The 12,404-nt window shown below is 42.5% G+C and overlaps 1 protein-coding gene across 1 annotated transcript; it reads left to right on the forward strand.

Moving 5' to 3' along the window:
• Window positions 1–7,080: 7,080 nt before the first annotated feature.
• Window positions 7,081–11,676, forward strand: Lrit2 (leucine rich repeat, Ig-like and transmembrane domains 2). Its single transcript, XM_057770972.1, has 3 exons — window positions 7,081–7,190; window positions 7,481–8,262; window positions 10,919–11,676. Exons 1-3 carry the CDS (start codon window positions 7,081–7,083, stop codon window positions 11,674–11,676), a joined length of 1,650 nt encoding a protein of 549 aa, XP_057626955.1.
• Window positions 11,677–12,404: the final 728 nt, after the last annotated feature.

The following is a 12,404-nucleotide window of genomic DNA, read 5'->3' on the forward strand; positions in this document are numbered from 1 at the left end:
CGTATTGTATCTGCCAATGAGAGTCTCACGGCCAAATGCAACTTTAACCAGTCAAACGAAGTCACTAATCTGAAAGTGATGATGGAAGACAGAACATCTGCAAAATGAATTTACTGCATGGTCCACTGTAGCACTACCACTGGGGAGTAGCAGCTCTAGCTTTGGACTGGGCAGTTAGACGGTTGCACAGGGAAGTCCTTACCTGCCTTCATTGAATTTGAATATTTAACCTTTGGGATGCTTGGGGATAAACATTTTATTGGCAATAAATTATCGGGAATACTGCTCATTTGCTCTCAGCACGGTAGCCTGGAGAGAGCCAAGAATCATCTACAGCAGAGGAAACTGTCATACGCATCCTGTCTCACACCCAACCCATTCCCATGGAGCAGCCTTTACAATGTTTTCTGAACTGTTCTTGGTTTGGGAGAAGATCTAGGAGCTTTCCTGGTCACCCAGCAGGCTACTTCAGAGGAGAATTCCTGCTGAGTTCTGTCCAAGGCAGCAGAAATGTTTGTGCACAGAAGTGGGTCCCTGCTCTTAGCAGGAAACCCCATCCATCCCTTGTCTACAGAGGAGTGAGTGCTCTTAGCAGAAGGCCCCATTCATCCCTTGTCTACAAAGAAGATGGCTATCAAATCTTCAGGTAACAACTGTAGACTTTAGAAGTGATCCAAGGAAAACATTTAACTGGTACCACACAGGACAATTCACATGATGTGAATGTTGACTAGATTATAAATCTCCTTCCTGTTTGCAAAAGACCTCACAAAATGCTCCAGCAGCCCATTTTGGAGGCCGGGATATTTGATTTTACAGAACTAAGAACAAGGTAAAGATGGAGTGTCTTTCAGAATCCATATCTTTGGCAGATTTCTGGACATTATTCCTTTATTCATATTAATCTCTGAAATTCAGTTCACAGCATGTTTACTACAAAAAATGAATTTTTTGGCAGCCACCAAAACCTGGGATCAGAACCACAGGAACATATGTGCACATGATTACAGATTCACCAAACTTAGGTGGGTTTTTTTGGATAACCCCCCAAGGTTGCATTTAATTATAACTTATGAATCATCACCATCAGCAAGAAAAATTGTCTGGTTAGAGAATAATGGCCTTGTCTACATCAGGGAGCAACATAATTTTTTGTAAACAAAACCAGATCATGAATATCAACAGACTTTACCTTTGCTAATGGAATGAATGGAAGGCAAACACAGACCACATTTTCATTAATGCGCATGGATGTGGTCCAGTAAAACGTTGTTTGCAAGAACAGATGACAGACTGGAGACAGCAATGAATTAGCTTTGTTGAACTTCGTGGAAGAAAAATCAGGAACTTGAAACCAAAAAAACAAAATTAGTACATCCAATATTGACCAAGAAACAGAGGAAGAAGAAGGAGAGGAGAAAGAGAGAAAATGGGGGTGGGGATCAAAATCCAATAAAACCACCTTCAGTGTGGGGGTGATCATTGCCTGCAAGGTGGCGGGCCTCTTAATGTCCATGTATCAACTATTCTTTGTATGTTCTGTCTGCCTTGGTTTTTCTCTTGTAGGGAAGAGTCATTCTGGATTGTTCTCATGAGTATTTATCCTACTGAAGCAAACTCCTCTGGCAAATGAATAAATAAACGATGTCTGGTTTACATTTTAACTTTCTAGTATAACTCATCCCCTGAAAACTGGATGTTCTCTACAAAGCCTAGAAAAAGAATTCTTGGTCTTTCTGTCCTAAAGGCCAGCCGCCACCTTGGCTATGGTGATCCTGTAGTCCACGGCCCCTGGATGGCTAGTTTAGGAGCCACAAATCAATGTCAATAAAATTACATGTTTCATGGCATCTCTGTTATACATTTTCCAGAATACAGCTTGACTGTATTCCTCATGCTTACACAGATGGTTTGTCCAAAGTCACTTATTTTCAGTTGCAGGATACAAAAAGGCAAAACCAAGTTATGTGCTGGAAAGAGGATTATAAGCTAGCAAGCTAGTTGTTAGTCTAGGGTCCCACAGAGCTCATTCAGAGGGCTAGAGCTGAATCTACTGAAGATAATCACCAGTTCCCAGGGTTTCGAGCATTTCGTTTACTTGCATGGGTAGGACATATCCAGCAGATGCTATGGCAGCAGCTTCCACATTTCAGCGGTTTGGCACGTAGTGATTCATTCTTGCTCTAACAGTCTGCTCATTGAGTGAGCGGGAATGACGGAGAAAAGGTTCTGTTTCACTTCCTCCAAGACCTAGGCTAAGAGAACCCACCATCCGGAATACCAACAGTTGCCTCAACAAGGAAAACCCAAATGAAACTAGTGAGTTGTGGAGGGGCTTTTCAAACATCTTTGCTTCTAACATCTCAGTAGCCAAAACATAGGTCATGTGGCTTGAATATTTCAAGGGGGCTTTGGAATGTGGTCTTGTGCATTTCCCTCAGTGGCATACTAGCCAGCATGAGTGGCCAAGAGACTATCTCCGTCAAATATTGTCAAAAGTTAGAAAGGGAAGCCAGGCTATGGTGACATGCGCCTTTAATCCCAGCACTTGGAGACAGAGACAGGCAGAACTATAAGTTCGAGGCCAGCCTGATCTACAGAGCAAGCTCTAGGATATCTAGGGTTAAACCTCTGCTTTCAAAAAAAATAGAAATGGAAAAGGCTTTATCTAGAGAAGACAGAGGAGCGTCTATCTGCTACTTAGTAACTCACCCAGTTCTCTGCTCTAGGCTTTCTCAAAGTGACTCACACTGGGGAGTTAGGGGCACTTTCCGATTGAATAGGATATTCTCTTATTGAGAGTCTATTCAGATAAGGCAGGAACTGTCTCCCAGTAGTAATTTATATCTATGCCACAATCCCACAGTAATCCTCCAAAAACTATCTCTTGAAACAATTCTACAATCCAAAACCCTAAAAGCATCCTTCAGGAGGGGAGATAAAGATGAAATACCTCTCTCCTTTGATGTCAGGGTCTCATGATATTTAAGACTGCATTTGGCAACAAGTTAATTAAGCTGAACAACAATGCTAGTCAAGTAAGTCAGGGTTCTCCAGAGAAACAAAACTTGCAGGATGAATCTTTATATCATCTATGTCTATCTAGATTCTAATAAATACCCTTCCTATTGCTATATCCATATCTAGATAGATATAGAAAGGGGACTTATTAGAATGACTTCTAGGTTGTGGTCTAGTTAGTTCAAAAATAGCTGCTTACCAACGAACGATCCAAGAATCTGGTAGTTGTTCAGTCCACAAGGTTGGATGTTTCAGTTGGTCTTCAGTATACACTGGAATCCTGAAGTAGCAGACCAGTGAAGGAATGGGCTTGCCAGGGAGAGTGAGAACAAGCAGGCAAAGAGAACCAACTTCCTTCTTTCATGTCCTGTATATATGCCGCCAGCAGAAGGTGTGGGCTACATTAAAGGTGGATCTTCCTACCTTAACAGAAAGTTAACAGAAAGTTCCAGGTTAAAAGTGGATCTTCCTGCCATCAGGCATTGTGGCACATGCCTTTAATCCATGCACTCAGGAGGCAGAGGCTGGCAGATCTCTGTGAGCCCAGCCTGATCTACAAATCAAGTTCCAGGACAGACAGAGCTGTTACACAAATAAACCCAGTCTCAGAAGAAAAAAAAAGAGTAAGTTTTCCTACTTCAAATAATTTAATGAGAAAAACAACTTCTCACAGGCGTACTTAACTGCTTGGGTTTTAGTTAATTCCAGATTAATCAAGTTGACCACTGAGACTAGTCATCACAAGCCCCCTGCCCCGTCAACTTGACAAGCATTCATACCTCCTTATGTCACGCTTAATTTTCAAATGAAAACAATAATGAGGTCATAATTATGCCTAACACCATATAATTGTTCCTCATATAACTGCAAACACATTATAAATTTTAGAATCGGTGGCAATGTCCCTTGAGGGACACTCTTTTGTTATTTCAAAAATTAATTATGATAACCACTGATATTCTCTTAATTGATGTTACATTATAAAAGAAGTAGAATGTTTGCTGTATTTCCTAGCCATAGCACTCTTGTCCTTGGAACCAAAACTTCTAGGCCATCAGAATTTAAGGTCATGGGAACAGGAAGGAAATATTTTTCTATTGGGTCACTAGGGGTGATGGTGAGTGGATAATGCCCTTTTCCAACTCATGATTCATCCTGGCTATGGAAGAAATCATACCACATATTGAATACTGATTCAGAGCATATATCACCTTCTGGAGAACCCTGCCGAAGTACCTAATAGTTCTGTACTGAAAGGCCAGCTGCTTCAGGAGGGTGGGAATATGGTAGGGCCAGTGGGTTCTATGATCATGGGCCTACGGTCACTCTTCTCCACAGGTGAAGCAAGTTCTTTTATCAGAAGCAATATTGTGTGAAATACCATGGTAGTGGATAAGGCATTCAGTGAGTCAATGGATGGTGGTTTTGGCAAAAGCATTAAATACAAGAAAGACACATCTATAACAAGAATAATTGTCTTTTCTGTGGAAGAAGTGGTCCAAAATAGTTAACCTGCCCCCAAGTCGCTGGTTGGTTGGACAAGCTGGACCACAGTCTGCACTGTCCAGAGTGGATGGCTACAAAATTACAATTTTTTTCTAGGGCAACACTGAAAGACGTGAGTAAAGGGAAATCTTCACAGTGTGAAGATCTTCAGACACTACACATGGCCTTATATTTTGTCTGCAAGGAGAAATAGCCAAATGTATGAGTGTCCACTGGCTCATGGGAAATAGCAGGTGCATGAATGTTCACTGATTCGATTCATGGGTGATAGTCAATGGATTGGCTGTATGATCAGAAGTTTGAAATGAGGGTGATTAGAAAATTGGCAAGAAAGGCATCTAAGGATGAAGCATGTGGATAGATCTCTCCAAAAAAGTGAAGGGTGTGAAAATACTCGTGTCCCGTATAAACACTCATCAAAAGGTGACTTCAGCAGAGGAAGAGTTCAATAACTAAGTAAATAAGGTGACCTGTTCTGTGGGCACACAAACACAGTGCCATATTGGCAGAAATGGAGATTATGCATGGACTTGATGACATGGACTACCACTCACCAAGGCTGACCTGGGTACAATTGCTGCCAAGTGCCAGATCTGCCACCAAGATAGCTTTAATTGTTCTCTCCCCTCCCCCACAGCTACTTCCTATGCCCTTTTGCAAAATGGGGGGGGGGGGGAACTGATGGTTAGAAGAGGAGTTGCAAATGTGAATGATCCAGAAGACTGACATGGCAGTAGGTGTTCTTTACAAGCTCTATGACAACTCGTAGGAAGGTGAGTAGATCTGAATTTATGTTAAGTAGCACACTGAGTAGACATTGTAGGAAAGGGTTCTCTTTTAATTTTTGGCTGCTCTATTTGGATACAAGAGGAAAGAAAGCAACTTACTTGTGCCTTCAAGATACCCACCCATTGAACTGCAGAGTCCTGTGAAGAAAGCCTAACTAAATCTTGGGAAATTTGGCAGAGGGTTCTGGAGAAAAAACATCACTTTTGATTCTTTGAGGTCAAAGTGGCCAGACAGTGCGTCCTCCCCACCTGCCGCTGGAAGCGTGCTGCTTTGGGAAGGAGCTTGCTCTGTGAAAACCCTCCTTGCAACTGTGGGTCAGCTCCTCATCTTTTGAATGTAATGACAGCAACACATCTCACAAGGACTTTGTGTCCACAACACACTCTGTCTTTGTAATTTTTTTTACCTTGAAAGGAATTGCAAAGATGTAGTGACATGTTGAGTTAAATTGGCTAGGAATGCCCACAAATGCCTGTGGCGTGAGTGGGAAGCCCGGGACATAAGCAGCTTAGTTGGTGACCCATTTCCCCTCACTGGTTAGCTACTGAGAGGATTTGTTCTCACAGAAGCCTTTTGTGGGGTATAATTTATATTTGAATTTTTACAAGGACCCATGGAAAGTTGGTATTTTTTTAAGTTCCCCCAATTAATAAGAAATTTGATACATCTGTTCCTCTAAAGACTCTGTCATCATAGGGAGTAGATTATTGGACAACTACTGTGTGCTGGGCACTTTAGTTAATCTAAACATTTCCTGGACAAATTGTGAGATTTTTTTTAAATATTTGGTCCTTCTGTCTATATGTTCCTTTCATTGATTAGTGAATAAATATTCTTATTCTGTAGAGAATAAACATGGATTCACAGGTTAAAAAATACTTCCCAAACCTCCAGACTCAGAAACATAAGCACAAAGAAGACTAAATAAGGAAATATCTATAGCGTTTTTTTTCTCACCACCATCGTGCCTGACAAACATGCCTTACAGCGAATAAACAATAAATATTGGATGAGTGAAGAGTGTAGAACAATATGGATTACCATAGACAACATTTACAAGCTTGAGACTTGATCTTTGTTGTGTGAAACAGTTTTGGATAAGTCAAGGATATGCTATCAAGCTTCCTGCCTCATACCCCCAAATTTTGGCTTTATGTTCTTAAACTGCCACGTGAAGGAGCATCCTGATGTATAGCTGATTCTCATGATGTGAGTTCCAGAAGCAGCTATCATAATGCAATAGAAGTGTGACTAAGTACATTACCCATGGTGTTAGCAGACAACAAGCAAGGGGCACAATCACACAATTGCTTCGTTGCTCACATCTGCTTTCACTTCTATAAAATAGCTGGAATTTGGGGGTTATTTGTGAATTGGGAAGTATGCGATGCATTCTGGCTAAGTCCTGACTCATGGTGCTCAGGATTGCAACATCTGATTATTTCCCTGGATTCTTGGTAAGATGCAGAGAGAAGGTAGACGCAAAATAGAACTTGATGTCTGACCTATACTTCTCTTTCCAATCTCAAGAGCCGGAGCTTGATGGACTTTCTCACTTTAGTTAAGAGGCCCCACTCCTTCCACATGGAAGGAGCTCACATGGCCTGAGCCTGGGAGCTGGGTTGTAACAGAGCCCAGAGCATTTGGGGCCTTAGTGCTGCTGTGCTGACCTACATCTTCATGGATTATCAATAATAGGATTTGCTACTCAGAAGCTGAGACCATACCTACTGAAAACACATGAGGCATTGCCTAAAGATAAATATGGCTTTTGTTTTTTACTGTTTCTTGCAAGTTCTGGTCTCTTGGGATACGCATGCAGCTCAGCCTCTCTGTCTGCCAGGGTGCACCTGCTCAGAGGAGAGTTTTGGCAGGTGCGATGTGCTGAAAGGATTCCAGAAGGTGAACAGGGAGAGGGGGGAGTGGGCCTTCATTAGGAGTCAGATGGAGTGACTCAGGCTTAGAGCTTGTGGGAAATCAGCTAAATCTCCGTGGGATTCAACTTAATTGGTTCTGCAGTTTATCGAGCAGAACATTTTTACCAATATCAATCTCTTTTATTTCAAGTTTATTTTTATTTAATCCCCATGTCTAATGAGAGTGTCCACCCAATACCACCTCTAGGCTCCCTATGCTAATCAAAGTTTTCTGCTTTCTTACACAGGAGTCTACAGTGCATGGCAATGCCTTTGGGAAAGATTCCAGGCAACTTTCCTGACGAATTCAAGCAAGTGAGAATTGAAAACTCCCCCTTATTTGAACTTCCCCGGGGGGCTTTCACCAACATGAGTACCTTGAAATACCTTTGGCTGAACTTTAACAGTGTCGCTGTGATCCACCTAGGCGCCCTGGAGGACCTGCCAGAGCTGAGAGAGCTGAGACTGGAGGGGAACAAACTCCGTTCAGTACCATGGACAGCGTTCCGCGCCACCCCTAGTCTACAGGTCTTGGATCTCAAACACAACAGGATTGACACACTTCCGGAACTGGCTCTCAAGTTCCTAGCCAACCTGACATACCTTGACATATCCTCCAACAGGTTGACAGTTGTATCCAAGGCTGTCTTCTTGAACTGGCCAGCCTATCAGAAAGGCCAGCAGCATGGTTGTGGAGCTGATATTGTCTGCAGCACAGTGTTGGCACTACATAATAATCCTTGGGTATGTGACTGCCGGTTAAGGGGGTTTGTTCAGTTTATCAAATCCATTGGGCCCCCACTCATACTGGTGAGTTCTTACCTGATATGCCAGAGCCCTGTCTCTAAGGTGGGGCAGCTTTTTCATGAGACTGAACTTAGTGTTTGTATGAAGCCGAATATCTCAACTCCTAGTGCCAATGTCACTATTCAGGCAGGAAAGAATGGGACCCTGCAATGCTTGGCACAAGCCAGTCCCTCACCAACCATAACATGGAAGTATCCTCTGAGCACATGGAGAGAATTTGATGGTAAGTCTGGTGTGTCCTCTGGGTACATGTTTAAAGTAGGTACATGCAGATCTCAGAGAAATGGATATACTGGAACTGGTGATTTTATAAGTATGTAAATATGTTCATATGTTAATAAAATTGAATATGAACAAATACATTTTGGGGGAACCTTCTAGATAAAAAGCATAATACTAACATTTTAGAATCCTAAAATTTCTAGTTAAAGGCTATGTTAACAAGAGTCACCAGAATTACACATGGGTGCTTATTTGAAATAAGCTTTATAAGACCCTGCTCTGGATATTTGAACTCAGTGAGTGAGTACAGGGCCAATATATGTATTGTTACATATGTACTTCTGTGGTGTCCCCTTGAGTGATACCCTTAAGATAAGGATAGCAAGTCCTATATATCGACTGACTATATACTCTCTATTATTGTAATCAGACAATATTAGCTCAAAATTATAATAGGGCCTGCAGGGAAGAAATGACTTTCTGGGACCCAAAATTAGGACCCAAGATTGCAACTCCTTTCTTAGAGTAGGTATCAGCATTTTCCAAAATCACGCAAGAGCTCCCCAAAAGCTTGGTAGAGCTGGAAGGACATTCTTACCTTCTTAACTCTTCCTCTGTCTAGAAAAGTTGAAATGGAGGGGGTACAGCCAAGTCACTTGTCATAGTGATAATGAACCCAGGTGGTTAAAAAATACAGAGTTGACTGAATTTCTTCACTTTTTATTTTTTAAGATTTTTGTTTTGTTTTGTTTTTTGAGACAAGGTTTCTCTATAGCTTTGGAACCTGTCCTGGAGATAGCTCTTGTAGACCAGACTTTCCTCAAACTCACAGACATCTACTTGCCTCTGCCTCCCGAGCACTGTATTAAAGGCATGTGCCTCACTTTTCTCTTTATTTTGCTCTTACCCTGTTGACTGGGGGTTAAATGTTAACAGCAGAGAAAGACATGACTCATCAGCAGAGAAAGACATGACTCATCATTGTAGTTTTCTTTTAAAATGAAGAAATATTTCCAGAGATGCACTAGCATCATTCAGCTTTAAATTTGTATTTGTTTATTTGATGTCTACGGCATCTTACTCCAGGTTCCTTCTGCTGCACCATGACAAAAGCAGCTTGGGGAGGAGAGGATTCATTTGGCTTATGGTCTCTCATCACTGCTTCTCAATGAAAGAAGTTAGGACAGGAACTCCAACAGGGTTTGAACGCACATGGAGGCAGGAGCTGGTGCAGAAGCCATGAAGGGGTACTTCTTACTGGCTTGCTCCATGTAACTTTCTCTGTCTGCTTTTTTTTTTTATAGAACCTGAGACCACCATCAATATGACCCCATCCATATTGATCACCAGTTTTAAAAAACTGCCCTTCAGGCTTGCCTATAGCCTGATCTTATGGAGACATTTTTCTCAGCTGGTTGTTCCTCCTCTCCAATGATTGATTCTAGCTTATGACAACTTGTCATAAAACTAAGCCTGCCCAAGGACTGTTTTACCTTCATGTATGCCCGTGAACCACATAATGCCTAGTGCCTACAGTGGAGAGTAAAATCACTGGATTCCCTGAAACTGGAGTTAAAGATAGCTATGAGCTACCATGTGAGTGCTAAGAGTTGGACCCTTAACTGCTAAGGTATCTTGCTGGCCCCACTATAATCACTCTTAATACTCTGCTATCTCTAGTCTCCCAGAAATAATAGCAGGTAAGACTTGATGAAATTTTCTGTGAACTGTGTAGAGTACATGGCATCTCATTTTCTTGCCAAGAAAATTGAGGCTCAGAGAATTTAAGCACTTTGCCCAGGACCATGTACTTGAAAGAGGCAGGGGCCTACATATTTGATTTCTAGGTTCTGAGGAAGCTCTGGGAGGTAAGAATTCATCTGGAGCTCACAATATCTCTTAATTACCCCATTTTGAAAAAGCTCCTAAAGCCATGATATTAGGCTCAGCAAGGCCAAAGTGGGCATAGCTAATGTTAAAAGAGTATGCTCTCCTTAGAGGGAAGGATGGGTTCCACCTGTGTGACAATGGTTCTACCCTGTAGAGATTTGTTTCTTGTACTTGTTTAATAAATGCCGATTGGCCAGTAGCCAGGCAGGAATATAGGTGGGAAAAACAGACAGGAAGTAGAGGTGGGGCAACAAGAATTATGGGAAGAGGAAAGTTTCAGTCTGCAGTTGTGACCAAGCTGCGGTGGAAGCAAGGTGTGACAGCCTCACTGAAGAAGGTACCAAGGCACATGGCTAACACAGACAAGAATTATGGGCTAATGTAAGTTATATGAATTAGTTAATAAGAAGCCTGAGCTAATGGGCCAATCAGTTTATAACCAGAAAGAAAGAAAGAAAGAAAGAAAGAAAGAAAGAAAGAAAGAAAGAAAGAAAGAAAGAAAGAAAGAAAGAAAGAAAGATAGATAATGGCCTCCATATAATTGCTGTCTCTGAACAACCATGGGTAAGTTAATCAGCTGCTCCAACCCTCAGCACCTTATATACAAATTAAATGCATACTCTATAGTTTCCAGAAAGATAACCTCAGATGCAAGGTACAGGCTTAATAAATAGTAACCATGATTTTAACATGAGGCCTGGTATTGCTAGAACGTCCCAGCATCTGTCAAAGAAATGCACAGCTGTTTCATTCTTCTTTTTACCCAGTGTTGGCCTCATCCATTGCCGAAGACACCATTCTATCCCAGCTTGTCATTACAGCGGCCCACCTGATAGACCGTGGTGATTATACTTGTATGGCCTCCAACTCCATTGGCAGAAGCTCCCTAGTAATCTCAGTCCACATCCAGCCGGTCCAGGTCATACCTGCCTTGCATTCTCTTTCCATCTCCTCAGAGGGCAGTGTCTATATTGACCTACGGGTGGTCAAGCAGACAACGCAAGGCATCTTGCTGGAGTGGCTCACAGTGCCCAGCCTCCCAGAGGAGCAGTGGTTCACTCTCTACATTGCATCTGATGAGGCTCCCAGGAAGACAGTGGTCCACATTGGCCCTGGGATCAACACCTACGCCGTGGATGACCTTCTCCCTGCTACCGAATATAAAGCATGTCTCAGCCTGGGGAGTCAGCCTCCAGGCCAGGGCCGGTGTGTGGTCTTTGTGACAGGCAAAGACAGTGGTGGGCTGGAGGGTCGTGAGCGCCTCTTGCATGTCACTGTGGTCTTGTGCATTGTGCTCCTGGCAGTGCCTGTGGGTGTTTATGTGTGGGCAGCCCAGGAACCATACAACTGCTGTGAATGCTGTTTAGGCTGCTGCTCTCCGCACAAGAAAGCCTTCAGGGGTCCCCAAGCCATACCAGAGTGCAAGGATAGCTCTTTCAAAGATCTTTCAGCAGTCTGTGAGGATGGTGATGGTCACAGAGTCATGGAAGAGAATGAGGAACTAGAAAAGGGGGGTAATAGCTAACAACTCACCATGGAATAAGCTCCACCTAGCAAGCTTTTTTGTCGGACTATGTTTGGTCAAACAGCTTGCAAATAATGACCCAGAGACTTATATTATTATATTAGCTTAGGCTTGTTTTTAACTAGCTCTTACAATTTAAATTAGCCCATTGATGTTCACCTGTGTTCCGTCACATCCTGTTTTTTCCTTGTCTCCTCTCCTTGTCTGGCTGGTGACTCTGCCTTTCTTCTACCTTGTAGAGGCTGTTCTGTCTCCAGAAGTCCCACCAATTTCTTCCTGTCTAGCTATTGACCGTTCGGGCTTTTTATTACACCAATTAGAGCAATACGGGCTGGAGAGATGGCTCAGAGGTTAAGAGCATTGCCTGCTCTTCCAAAGGTCCTGAGTTCAATTCCCAGCAACCATATCGTGGCTCACAACCATCTGTAATGGGGTCTGGTGCCCTCTTCTGGCCTGCAGGCATACACACTCACAGAATATTGTATACATAATAAATAAATATTTTAAAAAAAAATTAGAGCAATACACCTTCACACAGTGTACAAATATCTCACAACATCTCCAACCCCTAAAACAAACCTTCTATGACAGAACAGCTTGACTCCACCCATTTATCGAACAAGTATTTGTTGGGCATCCACTGTATTCTGATCAAGGAACTTGATGGACAGAGTTCAAACATAAGAAAAGGAACACAAGCCGGGCGGTGGTGGCGCACGCCTTTAATC

The sequence above is a fragment of the Chionomys nivalis genome, chromosome 5 (genome assembly GCF_950005125.1).
Source record: "Chionomys nivalis chromosome 5, mChiNiv1.1, whole genome shotgun sequence".
NCBI classification, from domain to species: Eukaryota; Metazoa; Chordata; class Mammalia; order Rodentia; family Cricetidae; genus Chionomys; species Chionomys nivalis.

Excerpts from the sequence above, each read along its gene's own strand:
- Lrit2 (XM_057770972.1), top strand. The coding sequence starts at position 7,081 with ATGGCTTTTGTTTTTTACTGTTTCTTGCAAGTTCTGGTCTCTTGGGAT. Across the intron at positions 7,191-7,480 it reads TCAGAGGAGAGTTTTGGCAG|GAGTCTACAGTGCATGGCAA; the intron begins GTGCGATGTGCT and ends TTTCTTACACAG. Across the intron at positions 8,263-10,918 it reads CACATGGAGAGAATTTGATG|TGTTGGCCTCATCCATTGCC; the intron begins GTAAGTCTGGTG and ends CTTTTTACCCAG.